At 36.1% G+C, this 22,069-nt stretch overlaps 4 protein-coding genes across 7 annotated transcripts; all 4 read left to right on the forward strand.

Moving 5' to 3' along the window:
• The first annotated feature begins 238 nt into the window (after window positions 1-238).
• On the forward strand, window positions 239-2,775 carry UBC30 (ubiquitin-conjugating enzyme 30). Its single transcript, XM_008220941.2, has 5 exons — window positions 239-346; window positions 1,072-1,163; window positions 1,820-1,947; window positions 2,162-2,266; window positions 2,370-2,775. The coding sequence occupies exons 2-5, from the start codon at window positions 1,094-1,096 to the stop codon at window positions 2,511-2,513; spliced, it is 447 nt and encodes a 148-aa protein (XP_008219163.1). The 5' UTR covers window positions 239-346; window positions 1,072-1,093; the 3' UTR covers window positions 2,514-2,775.
• An 8,324-nt stretch (window positions 2,776-11,099) lies between these two features.
• On the forward strand, window positions 11,100-16,599 carry LOC103319413 (Sec14p-like phosphatidylinositol transfer family protein). 3 transcript variants are annotated; one of them, XM_008220953.3, is made up of 15 exons: window positions 11,100-11,413; window positions 12,484-12,595; window positions 12,838-13,141; window positions 13,258-13,357; window positions 13,633-13,899; window positions 14,105-14,182; window positions 14,257-14,361; window positions 14,447-14,496; window positions 14,580-14,679; window positions 14,784-14,882; window positions 14,972-15,085; window positions 15,190-15,343; window positions 15,514-15,899; window positions 15,996-16,070; window positions 16,305-16,599. In XM_008220953.3, exons 2-15 carry the CDS (start codon window positions 12,589-12,591, stop codon window positions 16,323-16,325), a joined length of 1,860 nt encoding a protein of 619 aa, XP_008219175.2. In that variant the 5' UTR covers window positions 11,100-11,413; window positions 12,484-12,588; the 3' UTR covers window positions 16,326-16,599. The 3 variants fall into 3 exon arrangements, with proteins under 3 accessions (XP_008219175.2, XP_008219183.2, XP_088900334.1); XM_008220961.2 differs by having other exon boundaries at window positions 16,308-16,599; XM_089044208.1 differs by having other exon boundaries at window positions 16,260-16,376.
• Window positions 16,600-17,962: 1,363 nt separating this feature from the next.
• Window positions 17,963-19,951, forward strand: LLG1 (LORELEI-LIKE-GPI-ANCHORED PROTEIN 1). The gene is made up of 3 exons (XM_008220974.2): window positions 17,963-18,196; window positions 18,316-18,372; window positions 19,365-19,951. The coding sequence occupies exons 1-3, from the start codon at window positions 18,097-18,099 to the stop codon at window positions 19,727-19,729; spliced, it is 522 nt and encodes a 173-aa protein (XP_008219196.2). The 5' UTR covers window positions 17,963-18,096; the 3' UTR covers window positions 19,730-19,951.
• A 200-nt stretch (window positions 19,952-20,151) lies between these two features.
• On the forward strand, window positions 20,152-22,010 carry LOC103319437 (pentatricopeptide repeat-containing protein ELI1, chloroplastic-like). Of its 2 annotated transcripts, XM_089044209.1 has the most exons (2): window positions 20,152-20,601; window positions 20,836-22,010. In XM_089044209.1, the coding sequence occupies exons 1-2, from the start codon at window positions 20,289-20,291 to the stop codon at window positions 21,900-21,902; spliced, it is 1,380 nt and encodes a 459-aa protein (XP_088900335.1). In that variant the 5' UTR covers window positions 20,152-20,288; the 3' UTR covers window positions 21,903-22,010. The 2 variants fall into 2 exon arrangements, with proteins under 2 accessions (XP_088900335.1, XP_008219204.2); XM_008220982.3 differs by having other exon boundaries at window positions 20,152-22,010.
• Window positions 22,011-22,069: the final 59 nt, after the last annotated feature.

Here is a 22,069-nt window from a genome sequence, read left to right on the forward strand (position 1 = left end):
AGGTCTGAGAGTAAAGCCCTTGTAAGTATTTCTATAAATTCTGTGATATTTTAAGAAAAATATATTAGAGGCTTAAAACAAGAAAAATATATTTAATAATGAATAGGAAAAGGTGACAAATAGGTGCCGAATGGGGAGCTACGTGGCGGAAATCAAATTCGAGTTTCACATGAAAACGCCCTCACTCACTCTGTCCTCTATAATATAAAATGCCAAACCCAAACCCAAACCCAAACCCACTTCTGTGTATCTCTCTCGGTGTACGGCTCTTAGTCGGGGAGTTTCTCTTTGTCTCTCGAAGCTCAAGCTCCCAAACCCAAAACGAAAACCCTAACCCGATTCACCGGTGAGCCAAGCCCTACCATCTTCTCTTCGATTCACTAATTTGTTATGCTTTCTTTTCTTCTTTACCGTTTTGATTGTTGATTTGTGGAACAATTATCGGACCAAATTTAGATTTTTAGGTTCGTAATTTTCGTTTGATTGTTCTGTTTGTTTCGATTTTTTGCGAATTTATTTTTGGAACAATTAGTTTTTTTTAGTTTTTTTATGAATGAATTTAATTAAAGTGATGACTCTCAATAATTAGGCGTTTCGTATCTGAATGGATCGTCACGATGCCTTGGTTAGTTGTGAGTTTATCAATTTTGTAATGCTAAATTTTTCAAGTTTTAGAATTATGAACCCTAGGGTTGGTTCAGTAATGGTACTGAGATGGATAGATAAGGGTTTCGATGTGATATTGTGAGTTTGTTTTAATTTAAGAAATCCTCCCTTTTTAGTTTTTTAAATTAGGAACCCAATTTGTTTTAGGAGAATGGAGCATCTGTAGTGTTAAAATTTGTATGTATCTGGTGATGTGTGCGTTATTTTGCTCCTTATGCAAGCTATACTTTAGTGGCTCATCTGGATGGTATAGGCTAATGGGCTTGTACTGTTTAATGAACTTTTCACTTTTCATCACAGAATTGAATTTAACACAGAATTTTCCTGTTTTCGTTTTTTGGTTGGGGAACCTCAGTCAGATGTATAGAGTAATTTCTCTTAACGTTATTGTGTTTGACCTTGCAGCAAACGATTCTAGTATTTCGTCATGGCCTCAAAGCGAATCAACAAGGAGTTGAAGGACCTTCAGAAAGACCCACCTGCATCCTGCAGTGCTGGTATTTTTTTCTATTCTCTCATAATTTTCAAATCTTTATTTTGTTATGTATATTTTCCAGTCAGTTGGTATCTTGTACATGTGAAGTTCCACATTTACCAGTTATAGTTCAAGTGTTCGTCTTTTCCCAGCTAGAATTTTTGTTGTGTCCTTGCTTTTGATTCATGGAGGTTATATGAGGAGAGTGTTCTCATTCATTATTGGCATAGAGAGGTCAGCTGATTATATGAAGAGAGTGTTCTCATTCATTATTGTGCATTGCTTGGTATCTTGGGCTGCTGGTTAAATGAGACTTTTAATGCTCTCTCCTTCTTTCCTTAGGTAAATGTGTTTGTTGTGGTATCAAAAATATTGTCTTCAGCTTTATTTTATTGTAAAGTCCTGATAGTTCCTTGGGGAAGGACCCAGTGCGACTGGTTAGTTTAATCAGAGATGTATGCGACTGGTTAGTGTTACCTTGCATTCTTCCGGTTGGGGGGATATATTGGTTGTTTTGAAATATTGTATGTAATTAATTATTTAACCACGTGTTTTTTTTTTGGGTAAGAACTGGGGTTTAATGCAGAAAAGAAAAGAGGCATCAAGGTTTCACTTTTGAAGTTTCTTACAAAATATTACTGTTTGTGTGCTTTACAATTAAGTTTTCCTTTTTTACAGGTCCTGTTGCTGATGATATGTTCCACTGGCAAGCGACTATTATGGGTCCAGCAGACAGCCCATTTGCTGGAGGTGTTTTTCTTGTATCCATTCACTTCCCACCTGATTACCCTTTCAAGCCACCCAAGGTATAGTGGTATTTCCATGAAAACTTTGTTTTGTCGGTACTCTCCCAATACAACCTAGAGCTTCCAGAACTTTTATCAAGCTGTTTTAGACTTTTTGATTTTACTGCAGTTGTATTGGTGTAAGTTTTTTTTTTTTTTTTTCTTTTCTATTTCTCTAATTGTCCTTTGGGGTAATGATGCTCATAAACACGCTCACTATTCTTGCATTGAATAGGTTGCCTTCCGGACAAAAGTCTACCATCCGAACATTAATAGCAATGGCAGTATCTGCCTTGACATCCTCAAAGAGCAGTGGAGCCCTGCCCTGACCATTTCCAAGGTAACATACTTGTCTCTTATTTGGATATTTTTGTTCTTTCAGTGTTGTTCCATATTGATGCGCATTATTTATCAGCTAAATAAAAATGGAATACTTCTTGCAGGTACTTCTCTCCATATGCTCACTGCTGACAGATCCAAACCCCGATGATCCTCTGGTGCCTGAGATTGCTCACATGTACAAGACTGATAGAGTGAAGTATGAGACTACTGCTCGATCCTGGACTCAGAAGTATGCCATGGGCTAGGGGCTTTTCTTCTGCCCGAGGAGGAGATCTATTATGCTTAAATGTTATTCTAATAGTAAATAAAAATAGATGTAAGAAGTGGAACTGGGTTTAAGGTACTTGTTCTTGTTTGGTCTGCTAATTGTCTCTTTGGTTCTGGAGATGGCCCTATATAGTTGGCCTTATTTCAGCTGAGACAATGCTATTTCAATAGGTCGGTATAGTAATTGAAAGTTTGGTGGAAAATTTGTCTTTCTTATATGCATTTCTTATTTTGTTTGCATGATGAGTCTCTGCTTTTATCTGATGTTGTATGTGCATGAGAAGAGGTCAAGTGTTTCGTCTGCATTTATTCATTTGAAAATTTGAAGCAATTTCAAATGTTTCAATCCCACGTGAGTTGCTATAATGAGGGGGCTACGTTGAGGGGGTGAGCCACTTAACGCAATTGATCGGATGACTATTAAGATATGATTCCTTCATTGCAACCTCTCATTGCAGTCTCTGCAATCTCACATTCGCAAATCTCTGAAACTTTGGGCTACATTTCAACTTGAAGTGCATGTCTCAGATGTAAAAGGGTAGAAAATGGAAAACAATTCTGAGACATTGCAAGGACATGTAGTTTGGGCCTTAAGATCTCATACGTCATGTCGTGGTTAGGTTTAGCCCATTGTCACACCAGACTTTTTTGATTTGGTAGGGTTGAGGCATCTGGGCCTCAACATATTGTCCTTCCTCGTTTAATTCTCCACTTCTTTGCCTTTTGTTTTCCTTGTTTTCCTTCCTCAAGAATGGAAAAACAATGTTGGGGGCGTGGTCAAAAGGCTGTGGGCACAGAGCACTTCACCAACCGGACCAAACCAGTGAAATCATATGGAGTATGTACTGAAATCCAGAGGCCAGGGTGGGCCATTTTGCTGAGGCAATGTTTTGTTGGGTTCACTGTCCTTTTCTATTTGTTTCTTGCTATCGCATATTTACCGTGAAGGGAAATTATGTAATGTAAGGTACCGTTAAATGTTAATCATGCTATGTTAATCACATGATCATCTAATATGTTTCAATTACATTAATCTGGCTTCTTTACAAAGATAAACCCAACTGGGGATATACAAAAGTTAAGTAATCACAATATGTAAATCTCATTTTGGTCACATAATATAATTAGTTATAAGTTGATATTTTTTTTAATACTACTCTAGAAATGTGAAATATGAACTTTTCCGTTTACACATATTATAACACGTGATCGTATTTCAGTATCATACAATATATTCATGTACGTTTATATGAGACATCATGGTCTTACCCTGGTAAACTCAAAGCCAAAATGTAAACTTGTTAGTTTTTTGTATCTTGCGCAGCTGTTGCAAGTTGGCCTCTAATGACAGTGTGAAAACAAATGTCTGCATGAATGGGACCCGTGAACACTCATCCACCCTAATTTATGGCATGTTTCTTCCACCACACCTTTGCTTGCTTTTTGCTGTCTCCCTCTCTCGTATCGTATTATTTATCTTTCTTCTCTCCAAGTAAACCAAGCACTGCAGAGGAACATGGATCTCGATATATTTTTTCCGAATGCTGTAAAAGTTTCAGCCAAAAGAAATGGGGGGAGGGGGGCAGAAGTGACTTAAGGACAAGGACCCCTTTTTCTGGGTGAAATTTACTATTGGCTCTCAATGGGTCCAAGACAAAACCTAAAGACTGCATGCAGTTTGGCTCTTCTGAAATATTTATTCATGCTTGCTTCTTTCCCCAGTGCATGAAGTGAAGGCACATGGTTATGATTGCTTGCTTGCTTGCTTTTCTTAAAACTTAAACGAATTCACCAACGGTTGCAAGTTGAGAGCCATCATGTTATAAGGACAATGATAAGGTACTTTATTTACTGCTGACCAAAAAAAAAAATTCATTTATCATTTATTATTATCACTTAATAAATAACTTGTAATTTAAGTTAATGATCCTCTAAAAGAAATTAGACATGATTAAATTCAAAGTATTTTACTATAACATGTAATTCTTGAGTACTTAGAGCACTTCCACCCATTTTCATGAAAAGGTTATTTATTCACATAAATATCTTTGCAGAATACAAAGTGTGTTTTCACCCATTGCTATGGCAAAGGACAAATACTATTCACTTTAAATTATTTTTAAATGATTAATTTTGATAGGGTTTTGGGTTTTTTTTTCTTCTCTTTTTTTCAATTTTTTATTATTGTAATTGGCTGTTGATGTCAGCATTATGTCACTTGCCCAAACAACAGCACGAGCTGAATTTGCCTGTGGACTTGCCCGGGTTGATGAGCCCCATGCCTTGCCCAAGCTTGCCCTTGTGCACTAAAGCTGTCATGTGGGCCTACGCCCTCTCCTGCCTAGGCTTCCCCTTACCGCTAGAAATGCTCTTACGTATCATGATATACCTCTATTAATTCTACTTGTATTTTCTATTTCGGACAATAACTTCTGTACATACAGCAAGTAAAACTATTTGGTGTATCTTAAAAAACGAAGGAAATTATTGTTGTTGTTCCTACTGGCATAGTGCACTAGCGATTAACATTTACCTTTCTTTCAAAGTAAGAAAAGGCATTTGACCCCAAAAAAAAGGGTGAGAAAATGTTAGGGGTAGTCCCAAAGTTCTTAACCAATGAATGTACATTGACTTGAAAGAAAGTATCTTGTCGTAGCAAAAGCTGTTGGTCAAGATTTTGATGTCGGTGCGTAGGATGCTCATCATCTACTGTACTCTAATGTATGTGTATTATTTTGAGGTCACACTGTATTCTATATTTAATTAAATTAATTAATTAGTATTATTCTGAGAAAAAAGAAAAGACTAGGGAGAGAGGAGAGCGTGCCAAGCTTATTTTATATAACATCTTCTCAATTTCCAAGTAATTGCGACTCATCCGCTGCCAAATTGTACTTAGGTTGGGTTTTTTTGTTTTCTTTTCAGTCTTTTAGGAAATTTTTTAAAAAATAAGGTAGTGCTATTTTCATTTTCTGAACTCACATAATGTTTAATTAGATTGTTTACCTTATATAAGTTTAGAGAGAGAGAGAGAGAGAGAGAGAGAGAGAGTTTGTTTAATATGAAAGATGGCGGGTTAACTTAGAGTCAAACAAAATATTATACAAATGAAGAAGATTGACCAGAGTGTGACTGTGGGATATAAAATTTTTAAAAAATGAGAAAACCAAAGCAAATGATGAGGAGTATATAATATATATATATATATATATAATATCTTAGAATAGAATTAAGATGGAAGATCGAGTGAATGATTAAATAATGAATGAATAGGAAGTGGAAGGAGAAGGGGAATGCCAAACAAATGAAATGATTTTCGTTTCATGAGATGAGCCCACTAAAGATATGGCGAGAACCAGGGGAGCCAAAGGCAGCAGCAGCACAGCAGGCACAAGCATCAACTCTCTCTCTCTCTGTGTGGGTACCCAATAGATATATATAGACATGAGATAAGATTATATCTTTGTGCATGCGGCTGGCTATATAGGTCACAGCTAGCTACATAGCTATATAGAATGTGTGGTCTAAAACATAGCAAAAAGCTCGATATGCAGCAGAGCAGGGCGTCAGAAAAACTACAGAGAATCACGGGCTTCCCTTTTTTAACTTTTCATCTTTTTCTTTTGGGTAGCTAAAGATAAAGAAATGAAGAAAAGAATGTGTTGATTATAAAAACAAAAGAGTTACTAGGGAGTGAGGAACAAGGACGCATCAATCACAAAAAGAAAATTGAGAAAGAGAGAGTGTGATTCTCTCTGCAACGAAATCTTGATGGGAAGAGAGAGAGAAGGGGGAGAAAGTATCTATTGATTGTCGATTTCTTTGAGGGTACATTGGAATATCTGGAGGGTATTTCATCTACGATGCTGACACTCGTTAGGACAAGACAGCCATGCAGTGGAGAGAGAGAGGACATGGTACTGGTGAAAGCTTGACTTGGCCTAAAACATGAAGCTAGTAGTAGGGTGCAATGCGTTATGTTATTTATGGGGACTAGGGAGAGAGAAAGACAGATTCAAGTAATGAAAGTGACCTATAACTGGCAACACTTTTTATATCTCTTCTTTTTCGTTGAAACTGACCTCTCTCCCTCCTACCGACGCCTACTGAGATGAGCAGTACTATACTATGTGGTCTTCAATGGTAGCAACGAATTAACCAGAAACTAGAAAATATCCCCTTCCCATCCATCTTCCATTGGAATTTCAAATGTACCAACTAGTCTTCGATCTAATGGAATTTATATTTATTTGGTCGGAGGAGATCTCCAATTCAACTCATGTACATGACAATAATGATAATTCGATACTTAATTGCTTATGGCTGAACTTAATATTGTGATGTAGATTATGAGTGTACTAGGTCTTTTTTTAGGTTAGATTGTTTTAATATTGGATATATCCAGTCATTTGTTTTTAAGGGAGATTCAAAGTCAAATGTTGCAATGTGGTGGTAACAACCAATAGAGCTAATGGTGGGGACCCTTAGCATATGTAAAGTGGTTAACCTTTAGGGGATATGCAGTAAATAAACAAAATATAATCAGTCAATCTCATCTGTATGCATAATGTATCGGTAAAGATTAGGTATGCCAATCAAAGGTTGGGAGTTTCTTGTAGATAAAATATGCATGTATATATATTTGAGGGATGCTTTTTAGAGTCTCTTATAACAGAAATTTTAATGATCTAAATTGTCTATTTTTCAAATTTTTATTCATAGATCATTATTAAAAAAATCATACAAATTGAAAATCATTAAGGTATATAATTGGGACCCGGACAAACACGATGCTTCAAGAAAAACTACAATAATAATCATATAATTAAGTGGTTAAATAGTTTTGGATTCAAGTTATTAATTTTTTTTTTGTTCTTGTTTTTTTGCAGAGATGATCTTTAATTGAATATGTAAAAACTAAATAGTTCGGATTACTAAAACACAATACGTGGTGGGCTCTATAAGAGTGTATAAAAATTGTTAATTCAATATCGTTGATGCATATACGCCTCACTATGAAATCTACGTATATTAACATATTGATGGTGGCTCTCGTATATAAATAAATTAGTCAGTAGTTTTATTAGTAGCTAGAATATGCAAATATACATTACTCTATTTTTTGGTCCCAATATACTGACTAGTGGGTAATCACAAAGCACTATTAAGTGGAGACTGTTGATATCTGATCCCACAATCCCTAGGGTGACCTCTCGCCAAATATATGCATTTTCTAATCAACTGATCGATCTCAAAAGATTTCGTGTAATGCAATTTCACCAAATGGGCAAATGGTTCAAATTCAAATACGTGCAAATGAAATGTTAAAGGGGAACGGAACACAGATTGCGTAGGGCAGTGGGATTGACAAAGAAAACACAAATCGATTTTGTAAATCACGTTTTGGATTGACTTCGCTGTCTTGTTGCATTTACGTGATGGTTTGCACTCACTATATCCCATATTCAAAATATGAGTGGCATGTTTTTGATATTGGGTTTTAGTGGCTTGTGAAATGTGATGACTCAATATCCCATGAAGATGACCTAATCGATCTCAATTCTAGATCGATCTTACGTACCCACCAAACAATACGAATAGCTTTTGTCAAGATTTATCTTCTTTTTATATCATGGAAAATGAGAGGTCGGGTGATGAGACATATCACAATTATGCAACATTCCTCTTTACCAATCATTCCAGTCTACAATGATTTCTACCCAAAAAACCAAAAAACAAAAAATTTAGAGCTTGTTAGATAACCATTTCAATCTTAGAGGGTAGATGAGACGGGAGAATGGAAAAGAAAGTAACAAAAGTGAAAACAAAAACCAAAAATTGAAATCTAGTTGAAATTGTTTTCATTTTCACTTTTGTTACTATTCTCTCTCATCCTCCCATCTCATTCTCTCTATCAATCTCACACTCACTTCCATTTTCACACTCATTTTCCTCTATACTCTAATACAAAAAATTAAAAATTAAAAATAAAAATAAAATGATTATCAAACGGGTCATAAACTATGATATATGTTTATCCTTGTTTTGGCCTAGCCGATCGACATACCCCACACATTGCATGTATACAACAAGAAACCTTTTCCCAACTTTAATTTTTTGATAAGTTACCTCTTATGAGAGGATTAGTCTTTTAATATTTGCAACCACATTAGTTATTAGTGAAAAACCAAATAAATGTTGCAGACGTAATCCAAATTAGGTAAATTACGTGAATCTCAACAATCAAAAACTTAGCACGCCAACCTTTACATTATATAAGCTTGAATTCAAGTTCTCACTTTTTCTTCTAGAACGTTCAGCAGAATACTCAAAACACAGTCATGCTAGCGCTTCTAGGTGGGATAGAGTTTGCCGTGTCAATTCTTCCAAGTAAACTCATGGTTATAAAAGGAAGAGAATCTCACTCAAATATTGGTTAGCTTTTATTTTTCCCCCATTAATATGGTACCAATATTCCACAACTGTCACTAATTAGGTTTTAGCTTTTTAAAACTATTTTTCTATTTTGGTTTTCATGAACTATAGAACTTGTTTGATAGGGACTACTAGACTAGACTAGAAAAATGCATACATTTCGTGTGCATTGAAGACATAATATGGACTATAAGAGGTTGATGACTAAAACTTATCCCCTCTAATTTCCTTGAAATTGGTGGGATTATGAGGGACAACTTTTAGTCATTAACTTCCTATGAAGTTCTCCGTCATCCTCTAAGTTAGACAACAATATTCATATTATGCCTTAATTGCACACAAAATGTAAGTATTTTGCTAGTCTAGTCTAGTATAGTCTAGTCCTCCATAACAAACGAGGCCTGAGTGTAAGAAGATGATGATTGTAAACTAACAACTTTTTGTATTTTTGTATTTTTCTCAAAAAGTACATCTACCCTATAGTATTTTGTACACAATATTTTAAGTGCACGAGTAACTGCTATTAACTACTTGCTACAAGCCCCTTACATAATCAAATTGTAGTTAATTAAAAAAAATATTTAAAAAAAAAATTGTAGTGGCTAAATTACGCCATTAAATTGGGTCCATCAAATGTTGTCGACATACATGGACACACAAAATTCACCTTCTTAAAATATCCAACACTTTTGGAGTGAACTTTTGTTTTTGTTTTTTTTTGGAGTGAATTAATTCAAGTGATTGTGGTGGCAAGGCAACACAAGATGCTTGTGATGAGATCATGTCATGAGAGATGACAGGTCTCCATCATCCATCATCCATGGACCATGGTGGGGTGGGGGGCTAACCTAATTAATTTCAAACCCTAGTTGGGCGTTGTAAATTCACTGCAACAATAGTTGGGTGAGTAAATCATGCCAACAGTACGGTGCGCATAGCCACCATGGAAACAGTAGGGTTTGGTGGAATTGTCGTCTTTGTTGCGTAGCTGTTGCTGTTGTTAACCCTAAATTTTTAACCACCAACTAACTCTACAGAATTCGAGTGTTTTGGTTCAACATCCTCCTCTCCTACGACTGCTGCTACCATCCTATCATTATTTAATAAATGACTATCAAAACCATTAATTATCGGTTTGGAATTTCTGAACCGCACGATTGACTGACAAATCATTGACCCATCACTCATATCAGGAATCAATGATCATGATGAGACCGTACTAACTAATAAGCTGACACTAAAAATTCGTGCCAACAAACAAAACCTACATTTTTTATTATAATTTTTTTATTTATATTTTTGGGTTACGGCAAACAAACAAACCTACTATTTTGGTCGTATGGAAAACCGTTTCCTAATTTTAATCGACCTTTTTTTATGCACCCAATTTCGTTGACTTGGAAATTAGTAACTTTGGCCAGTAAATTAAATTCTCAATTAAAAAAAAACTTATCTTTGTTTAATCCATTTTGACTGTATTTATAGCCCATAAACAAAAGGGAGAGTTATTTATTTATTTATTTATTTATAAAAACGTGGGAATGAAAAACGCTTTAATTTGCTTTATAGCTTATAGTACGTTTAGCTTCAATGAATGTACACGTACGTTTATATTTTTTAAATTTAATTTTCTTATCAAGTGGAATGAAGGGAACGTAAATAATCCATGTCATTAAGTTGTAAATTTTTTTTAGTCAAGTTTTCTAGACTTTTACAATTCTAATTCTTTTCGTACGTGTCATAGGTCGAATAATCTTTCAATTCGCTTCTAGAATTTTCAAACAGATTAGAATTATTTAACTTTTGGTTCGCAATCGAAAAAGTTTATAATTTAATAAAACAGGTGATTTGATGCAATTCCCCAATATCCCCAATATCATAATTAGCTATATATATATATAAATAAAAAGTAAGAACGAAACGAATCGAACAAGCAAAAGAGCATAACTTTGCTTTATCCGAGTCCAATCACCACCGTCAATCCAATTTTGCCGCAACCTCCCCTAAATACAATTAAAAATAAAAGAAAATGAAAGCAGAAACTGCCACGTATGCAAATCTGAGGGGACAGCGGTGCCAAATAAGCGAATTAAAGGCCATAAATAAATAATAAAAAAGAAGAAGAAGAAAATGAATAAAGAGGGAGAAGGAAAATAAAAAGAGAGAGGAGAGAGGACAGCTGGGGAAAGGAGAAGGAGAGAGCTCTCTCTTCCGATTGTGAATTTTGTTGCTTTTCGTTTCTTTCTGCTAATCTATCCTTATTATAAACTCATTCAGCTCTTCATTAAATTTTCTCGAGAAAATTCCCGATTTTTTCTCGGGAAAATCTCCTACCGACTTTCTTTTTTATCCGTTTATCACTCCGTCTCTGTTTCTGGATAGATTCTCTGCGCCCGAATCGATGACCTAAGCTTCTCGGATGGTGATCCAGCTTTCAATCTAGGTTTTTTTGTTTCTACTTCTCTTAAATTTTCTTTCTTTTTTGGAAATTAGAATATCAATATGTATGTATTTTTGGATTTTGGAGTGTACGTTTGGTTGTGTGGAAAATTTACGTAGAGTTACGATGTGATCCGAACGTGGCTTATCGGCATTGGTGAGATTTAATGCGTTTGGGGGATTTAGGAGCGTTGAGAAGGTGTAAATGCGAGAGCTTGATGGTTCAGATGCTCGAATAGCTTTTAACGGTTTCACTGTTCTCACAAACTCATAAGTTTCAGAGCTCCTGGAATTGAGTTGCTTAATGGGGTTTCCCTTTTCAGTTCTTTCATTAATCACCTGAAGTGAGAGAGATTCCTTTTCGACTGGTTTTCGGAAATCAGGCTGCTTCTTGTGGTTTTTGTTAAAATTAATGGAAACAGGAAAGTGAAATCCGTCAAAGGTGGCAAATTTGGATATGATGAGATTGGAATCTGCTTGTTCTGAAGATAGATTAAAATGGGGTGTCTGTAGTTTGGAGAATTTAGCTGCTTCAGATCTATCTACCTTTTTAAGAGTTATGTATTGAATTTTAAGGGGTTTGTTTGGTGAGCCTACAGGCGTTGGAAAGTGACTCTTATTTGCAAGGTTTAATTAAGCGGAAAATGACTCAGTAATTAGTGGAACATAGGTTCAACGGTTCAAGGGAGGCCTAATAGTGATAAGGTTTCATGGGAATGTGAAATTGTGGGGTAAGAATTCACAGGGAAAGTACCAGAACACAATGCAGTTGTTTCCTTTTCTCATTTTTACCAACTGCAGCCAAGAGCTGGTGATTTACATTTAGATAGTTATTCAGGTTTATTATTCTGATTTTTTTATATTATTTGGTTCCATGGGGTTTTACTTGTTCTGACCTTGATGGTTTGGAGGACTTGATTTGGTTGTGTGCGCATTTAAATTAGTTAATCATATTTCATCTTCTGTCCTACTAAAGAATGAAGTCAGTCACTTCACTTCTGCTTTAATTCTGTATAATGAAGATATGATTATGTCTTACCTTTGAATCCTAAGTCGTTGCTTATCTTTTTACAGTATATGGGTACATGCATGCTGTAGAGTTTACTGTGGATTTGCTTTCTTGCTCTGAAAAATTAGTGTCAAGCAACTCGGAAGATCTTCCTTCTGCATAGGACTAACATGTCAGGTATGCTTTTGGTCCACAAGCTTAATATATATACACATATATATATATATATATATATTTTCTGGTGGAAGAACAATTTTTACTCAGCACAATGTGTTAGTTCAAGGGAATGTGATGCTTGTTTCATTGGAAAATGCAAATTCGAGATAAATTTTGCATAGGAAAAGAATGTTTGAAAACAACGGGGTATCAGAAAAAGTTCATAATTATGATCTTTGACTGTGTACATTTGTTCACTTTAGGCCTAGAAGGGCTGGGAGCTTGTGATGAAATTCGAGATAGAAGGTCAGACTTTGAGAATTCTGAAGAGGAGCGACGACGCTCAAGGATTTGCAACCTCAAGAAGAAGGCGATAAATGCTTCAAGCAAGTTTACTCACTCTCTTAAGAAAAGGGGAAAAAGGAAAATCGATTACCGGGTTCCATCAGTTTCCATAGAAGATGTACGTGATGAAAAAGAGGAGAGTGCTGTCCAAGAATTGCGTCAAAGACTCCTTGACATGGACTTGTTGCCAGCGAGGCATGATGACTACCATACTTTGTTGAGGTCAGCCAATGCCTCAATATATCTGTGTTTCCTTAACATTGTGACTAATTATCAGCTGAAAATTCAGATTTACTGAACAGTAAGCTTAATATTATCTTTTTCTCCATCTCATGTAGATTTTTGAAAGCTAGAGACCTTAACATTGAAAAAACAATCCATTTGTGGGAAGAAATGCTTAAATGGAGAAAAGAATTTGGAACAGACACCATTTTGGAGGTAAGGATGTTAATTTTTGTTACTATTGATGTAATAATAGACTGGATAAGCTTTTGGTTTGCTAGGGAAGAGGAATTGTTCATTAACTCAAATTTAGTTGGAAGCAAAAGTTAGTTAAACTAATCTAAGACCTGAAACTGATGGTCAATCTTTGGCCATTAATTCATTAACATCTGAATTAAAACTGGCCTCGGAATGATGTCGTATATTTACAGTACGAACTTTTAATATATATTCCTTTAGTTCTAACACCTTTTCATAATAATCAATTGAAGGATTTTGAATTTGAAGAGCTCGATGAAGTATTGCAATATTACCCTCAAGGGTACCATGGGGTTGATAAAGAAGGCAGACCGGTTTACATAGAAAGGCTAGGAAAAGCTCATCCAAGTAGGCTTATGCAAATCACCAGTATAGAGCGATACTTAAAGTATCATGTCCAAGAATTTGAGAGAGCTCTACAGGAGAAATTCCCTGCTTGTTCAATTGCAGCGAAGAGACAAATCTGTTCAACAACAACTATACTTGATGTTCAAGGCTTGGTATGCTAACCTCTTCACTCTAATGCATTTATGAAATAATGTTGCTCTTCTACCTATAATGCATTTCCTTTCAGTATAGAAACCCCATTTTTCTAATTTGATACTCATAGGATCTTAAAATATTTGTACGAGTTTGGTACTTCCGTAGCTGCCATTGTGAATTTGCAGAATTTGAATTAGAAATTTGATGTTATGTGAAATACAGGGCATGAAAAATTTCACCAGGACTGCTGCGAATCTCTTGGGTGCTATGACAAAGATAGACACCAATTACTACCCTGAGGTAGCTGAACTTTGGTTTAAACAATTATATGTTATAAAGTGCTGCATGTGATCTAACTGTATTGCAATATATAGACATTACACCGAATGTACATTGTCAATGCTGGCCCTGGCTTTAAGAAGATGCTTTGGCCTGCTGCACAGAAATTTCTTGATGTAAAGACTATTTCAAAGATACAGGTAAAGGATACTGTTCGGGCCCATAGCATCTAGTTTTCCTTTCTCTTGCAGCCTTGATTTTTGTATTAACTGTATTAAAATCCAGGTTCTGGAACCCAAATCTCTGTCTAAACTACTGGAAGTCATTGATTCAAGGTATGTTTACATTATACTATCTGCAATGTTTTCCTTGGCACTTGACAGTACCCATCATCTCATTGTTACACATCTCCTTCCAGTCAGTTGCCAGATTTCCTGGGCGGATCATGTACATGTTCTACTGAAGGAGGCTGCCTTAAGTCTAATAAAGGTCCATGGAATGACATAGAGATAATGAAGGTTATTACCTTTCTTTTTTCTTATTGAATTGTGTAGTGGTTTTAGGCTTGAATCACTTTATCAAATTGATTCGTGAAGATTAACCTAAGTTCTCTAATTTGTAGCTTCTGCATGCTGCTGAAGCAACATTTGTGAGGGAAATCACCAGAGTGTCTAATGAACAGCAGAAACTTGACTCTTATATTCAAATAAGCCCACTGAAGGTTAGTTCAGAATTGTTATTTGTGGTCCATTCTATTACTGGTTCAGATAATGATGCATCCATCATTCTGTTCTTGTTCTTTTTAACCAGGGCAGAACAAGTGATACATCAATTGCAGAATCGGCGTCAGATAATGATGATCCAAGTTCTTCGCTGGGACGAAGGAGTTCTACGTTTCCTCCTTTGGATGCAGTTAATGAAGAAGTGAGTTTCGATATTTATTTTCTTTGTGATTTGTGTGGTTCCATATATGTACTGCATACATATGTTGGTGTGTGTTTTGATTAATTTGTTTTATGCACGTGAAGGCATCAGATCCAAATGCTTACTACAGCTGTGATGATAATTTGCCTCTGGTTGAGAAAGCTGTAACAAGTGATCAAGGAGTGGGACATCGTCAGGGTCAATCACTTAATCATAGCATGGAAAATGTTTTTCGTGAGGCAACATCAAATTCAGAAGGTAAATACTATTACTTACTTATTTTCATTTAGTTTTGCTAAAAGCTTTATTGTCAACTTTTACAAATGTACAAATTGTTATTATCACTTACTCGTACTTCAGCTATCAGCTGTTGTTTCCTTGTCAACCTTACCTTTTAGCTTATGTTCTAAATTCATGGATCTTTTCAGGTAGTTCAGTTGACTTTCGGCATGACATTGTTAAGGACCAAATTGAGAGGAGGGACTTCTCTCGTGTGGCAAGAATGCTGATATCTTTCCTGGTCAGAGTACTACCATTTTCTCATATTCTACGATTTGAATTTTGGGGAAGGAAGAACAACATTTACCCATCTAATTTGGTGGAAAGCAACACACATAGCCAGTCACCAACACCTGAAGCTGTGAATGAAGAAGACTATGTCCTCCCATGTTTACAGCGTCTTCAACAGCTAGAAAAGGTATACGAGGACCTTAACAACAAGCCTGCTGCGATTCCTTTAGAGAAGGAGCGAATGTTGATGGACTCTTTGGACAGGATAAAGTCTGTTGAACATGATCTTGAGCAAACAAAAAGAGTATGCTATGTAACTGTGACTACTTTTAGTCATTTGATTATTGAACTCTTAATAGCATAGATAATAATAATTTTCACTTGAATGTTATTGTTACAGGTACTGCATGCTGCAGTGGTAAAGCAACTAGAGATTGCTAGGTTGCTGGATAATCTGCAGGAATCTAAATTTCATGTAAGTCTCTTAGCAAAAACTGCAGTAACTTGGAACATCATTAAGTCTTCTATGGGGAATTTTGTTCATCGTAATATGATCAATATGAACATATGATATAGTCACAGGGGTCTAGCAATAGATAAGTAGTGAAAAAAGCGTTTTCTAATCATAGCTCTTAAAACCTGATGTTCATATTATAAATTATAGTTATGCTGAGCTGAATCTGACACTGGGGATGCTTTTTTGATGCAGCAGAAGAGACCGTTTTGTTGAACAGGTAAACGACTCATAGTAGAACAAGCTACATGCGTGGATCTATGTTAAAGAAGTATGATAATATACACACTCGGAAGAGGCAGAAGGATAGATTTTCTCCTCCCTCCCACCCCTTTTTCTTCCTTCTTTTTTGAAATTTCCTGTCTATCAAGCTACATGGGCTGTAACCTTTTTGCTGCTTTGAAACAGAACAGTGCAGAGATGAACCAAAAAAAAAAAAAAAAAAAGGAAAAGAAAAAGAATTAATGAAATCTTGTATAATTCGGCATCACTTGTTTTCGTTTTGGAGAAAAAAAAAAGCAAGGTCTTCTACTCTTCTTAGATCAGATCCATTAGAAGAAAATTTCAGTGTTCACTCAGAGATGAGCTAATTATATTTCAGAGTAAGAGCCCCACGGGGTTGATCTCTAGCATAAGAAATGCTGAAATGCCAACAGAGTTTCCTTTCCACCATGTTAGTTAATACTTGAATTGGCATGCAATTTGCCCAAACTGAGGAAGAGAAAAAAAAAACCTCAACTTGTCTTACCAATTGATGCACGGGTGATGACAGAAAGACCCTCCAAGTCCAAAAGGTGGTGTTAAAAAAGGCTAGGTTTATGAAAAAGGTAACGTGCGACTGTTCTGTGGAAATGCAAAGCCTAAGGTGTTAGGAGCTCTCAAAGACTTATATCAGCCATGGCTTCAAATTTAAAGACAACAAGAAGAAAAGTTATACTTTTAAACACTTGAAATAAGGGAATTTGATTGGATTATTGCATCAAATGCTTTTGGTAAAGCTAAAGCAATTGAAATAATTGAAAATATGATCTCCATAGTTATATATTGAGCATCATCTTTTGCCTCCTTGTTTGTAAAGAGATACTTCTCTTTCATGCGAATCACATTTTGATACATACGAAAAAAACAATTCATCAAAAACACAAAATGAAAAACTTATGCACACGAGTCACAGTACTATTAGTAAAAATGTAAAAGTTCCTACTTACCTTTAGGAAGTAAGTATTTTCCTTCATTAAGCCTAGTAATATTAGGCACCACTATGGTGGACCACATTATTCCATTGACGTAAATAATTAATCATATTTGTTTTGTGGTGAGTGGTGACAGCAAGATCTGGTTGGAAAAGGTTGAGCTAACGCGCAATTCCATTAAGATAAAATAAAAGCATGTTGGTCATTTTCGGAAGAAACGTGACATCCAAAACCACCATTGTACATTACCTCTGAACCAAGTGTTAAAAAAACAATTTTTAACTACAAGATTATGAGGTTGGTAATAAAATTTCAAATAATAATTATTTTTGAATAAGGTAAGCTTATCTATCTTACTCTTAAGTATGAACTATTTAGTCCACAATTTAGAGATCTGACAAGAAAAATAAATAATATTAAAGAAAGACAATAATACCCACTGCCCCAATGTAACCAAAATTAAAAATCAAATGGGAGGAGGAAAAAAGAAACCAGTTTCCGCGTAGCCTGCTGTACTCCATTTTCAATCAAGCCCGACTGTTTCTAAGGTAAGTTGCTACTAGCTACTTCAACTTGCTAGCAAAATTGCAAAAATTAAAACTAAGAAAAAAAAAAACAGAAAGATTTAAGCTTTTTATCCTCTTTTTTTTTTTTCCTTTCCAGAAGAAGAAATAGTGAACAAATAAAAGAAAGAGAAACAGAAGGTGGAGGAAAAACTCTCTCTTTAGTCAACAAAGTGAGATCTTTGATCTCTAACTTGGCTTCTCTTTGTTCTCTCCAAGAAACCAGAAAGCATGGTGTTGAATCAAAGCTTTTGCTTCAGCTTTGCAATTCTCTTCTTCTTCCTTTTGATGGGTTTTCCTGCTTCTTCTTCTTCTCCTACTTTCATTTCAGGTGTTGCTCAATTTATCAGATAATTTCTATATATGTAGTGCCATACCATTACATTCAATACAAGTAAGCTCAGATTCAACAAAGCTCTAAACTTTTGTTTCTTCTGTCTATAACTACAGATGGTATCTTTGAATCTCAGGCTTCAATCGGCCGGAACCTACTGCAGGCCAAGAAAGGTTTCATTTCCTTCACATCCTTCTCTGAATTTTTGTTTTCTTTGTTTGTCATGAATTTTAACTCTAGAAATTGAATTGTGGTGCCACAAGGTTTTCTAGTTTTAGACAATGCTCATTTGATGGCCTTTTCTAGCTTCAATTTTACTATTTGGACGATGAAAGCAGATTGCAATTTGCATCTATATGCCGCTTGTGTGCTAGATGATCTGTTATTGGAGGCTGATGGATTGGCCTTAATTAGGATAATTCACTAGTAATCAAGTAATTATCTTTTCTGTTATTTCAGTTTCTGGTTAGTTAAATCATGTCAAAACTGGGTTTGTTAAATTAATTGACCAAAATGGAATCGAAATCTAGTGACTAAATTGGGGAGTCTTTCACAGAATAGTATATATTTGCAAATGGTTGATGGTTTATCGTGTCTTCTTAAGTTCGCATATGCCAAAGTTTCCTTTTAACTCGCATAGATATAAGGAAGAGAAAAATAGAGGAGCTTGAGATTGGGCTTTAATTTGAAGCCAAGCTGATATTCTGCAACTTGATTATGCTGTGTATTGTCTCTCAGCTTGCATCCTTTTGTACCACTGGATTGCCCAAATTCTGCAAGATGATTGAAAAATGGCTTGCTATTTGATGCCCCTCTCTACTTTTTCCATTGATTTGGAAATTATAGGTCGAAGAAGCTTATATATTGTTTGTTTGAGAGATCGAGAATGCTAGAAGCATGTTTAGGATTGTGAATGAAACAGCAAAGAACGAAAATACAAAACAAGAACATGATTCAATTAGGCAATTTTTTTTTTCTTCAACAGATTGCATTACTTTGAAGCTTATTTTTCAATAAGAACTTGGAAGCTTATATGTCACACTGAGGCCCTTTTTGGTTCTGGGTTGCATAGAACCTTAATCCTCTTGAGAGCTTATTTTTCTGTTTATAGATCTTAATAGAAGGTAACTAAGTCTTGTGAAATATTGTCTCCTGTTATCTGCAGGCTGTACAGTGAACTTTGAGTTTTTGAACTACACTGTTATCACAAGCCGATGCAAAGGACCACGGTACCCTGCTGTCCAGTGTTGTGCTGCATTCAAGGAATTGGCTTGTCCTTATACAGATGTGCTGAATGACTTGACAAATGAATGTGCTTCAATTATGTTCAGCTACATTAACCTCTATGGAAACTACCCACCGGGGCTTTTTGCCAATGAGTGCCATGAAGGGAAGGAAGGTCTTCTATGCCCTGCATTACCACCATCAACGTCGGCTGACGATGTAAATGGTGTTCATACCACATGCAATCGATCTCCATTGCTAATGCTCACAGCTGGTTTCGTAGTATTGTTATTCAGGTTATTATGAATGTCAAGACCATTTTCAGCCATTTAGTATATTTAGACTTGTGAGGAAGTTACAATTTTTTCATTCATCGGGTTTTCATCCATGTTTTACCCACAAGTGCTAGAGCTAATACCGTTGTAATAAGATCCATTTATTTCAATGCATCATTTTGTGGTGGCATTTGGTTTTTGTAATATTTAAACGTCCGTTTGTGCAATACATTGACAGCTATACACTTCAAAATCTCTCGTTTTCATGAGTTCCGCTACGTCGTTTTTAAACGCTTCGGAGTATCTAATTGCAAACTCATCATGGTTTCCAAATGTGTCAAATGAGCTGGAGTGTAATGTGGGGACCAGATGCAATTATCTTCATATCATCTGTAGCTTGGACTTTTGTTTCTGTGGCTCCAAATAATTGATGCCAGTGCAGACCAAAATATAAAATTTGAGGAGAATCATCTAATCTTCTCCCCCAGCTGGCCAAAGTAAAACAATTTGGAGGGTTCACAGTGAGGTGTACAAGGCCTTTTAACTTCTAAACTCCTAAGGTTCATCTCCAACAAGAATTAGCAATTTATATGGCAATCATTGCTGCTCTTGCTCCTCCGTCTCTTGCCAATCAGAACAAGTTACCATCCTTCTCTTCGAAAATCCCGGTTAGAATGCCAACCACTCTGGTTTTTCTTCAAATGTGTAGCAACTTACAAGAAGTAAGACAAGTACATGCTCAATTAGTTGTATCAGGACTGCTTGACCGCCCTCCAAATGCAGGGAGGCTTCTTCAGTCCTATGTTACAGTTTCACAAATTTACCATGCCTCATCAGTTTTCGATAGAATATCTTGTCCTGATGTATTTGCCTACAATAACATGATCAGAGGATTGATACTGGGTAAGTGCCCAAATAATTCTTTGTTGCTGTATAATAAACTTTTACTAGATGGCTTAAAACCAGACAATTACACTTACACCTTTGTTCTTAAAGCATGTTCCCAACTGAGTGCAATCTTTGAAGGTAGACAAGTGCATTGCCGGATAGTTAAGGCCGGCACAGCAATAGATACACACGTTCATAGCTCACTAATACACATGTACTCGAGTTCAATGGACAGTTTGGTCTGTGCAGAACAAGTTCTTGCAGGCTTCCCTGAAGAGAACACGCTTGCGAAGAACTCGTTGATTTCCGGGTACCTCAGTCAGGGTGAAGTAGAGAAGGCTAGAGAAATGTTTGATAACATGTTAGAAAAGGATGACGCATCTTGGAGCGCAATGATAGCAGGGTACACAAAGAATGGTATGTCTGCAGAAGCATTAGGGCTCTTTCAGAAAATGATGATGATTTCCGAAGTTTCTCCAAATGAGGCAACCCTTGTGAGCTCATTGTCTGCCTGTGCTCATTTGGGAGCTTTAGACCAAGGAAAATGGATACATGCATATGCTGATAAAATTGGGGCTAAGATTAGTGTCACTCTTGGTACTGCTCTCATAGACATGTATGCCAAATGTGGCAGCATTGAACATGGCTATGAAGTCTTTAAGAAGATGCCACAAAAAGATTTAGTTGCTTGGGGGGCTATTATTTCTGGTTTTGCCATACACGGGCAAGCTGAAAAGTGCTTTGAACTGTTTGATGACTTGGTTGCTAATGGAACTTATCCGAATGAGATAATTTTTGTGGCTATTTTATCTGCTTGCTCCCATGCCGGCTATATTGAAATGGGATATGAGTACTTTCATCAAATGATGCATGAGTATGGGATAAGACCATCCATTGAACATTATGGATGCATGGTGGACCTTCTTGGCCGTGCCGGGTGGCTGGCTGAGGCGGAAGAACTTATCATGTCACTGCCAGAAAAGCCCAATTCGGTTATATGGGGTGCGTTACTTGGTGCTTGTAGGATGCACAATGACCTGAGGAGAGGGAACCTTGCTTTCAAGCACTTGACTGAACTTGAGCCAATGTCTGGTGACAGATATAAACTTGCAGGGCTTATGTTCGCTAAGGCTGGGGAAAAGGAAACTGCAACTAAAATTAGAAAGCTCATCAGAGAAAATGACTTGGAGACAACTCGTGGACTGAGCTTCATTGAAATAGATGGTGTAGTCCATGACTTTGAAGCAGGGACTATTAATCATAGCAAGTACAATGAAATCTACAAGATGTGGGGGGAAGGGTTAATAGATTTTTAGACATAGATGCAATTGAAGTTAGAATTCCATTATAGCATACATTTTCGATGTGGGAGAGTCCATAGATTCTTCACATCTTATTATTTTAAAGATGTTGATGCCAAGCAATTAAGTCCAATTTTGGTACTTATTATGAGGTTGTACACGTCAATGGTCTCCTGTGCTCT

The sequence above is a fragment of the Prunus mume genome, linkage group LG1, assembly GCF_029339155.1.
Source record: "Prunus mume cultivar Tortuosa linkage group LG1, ASM2933915v1, whole genome shotgun sequence".
Classification (NCBI taxonomy): domain Eukaryota; kingdom Viridiplantae; phylum Streptophyta; class Magnoliopsida; order Rosales; family Rosaceae; genus Prunus; species Prunus mume.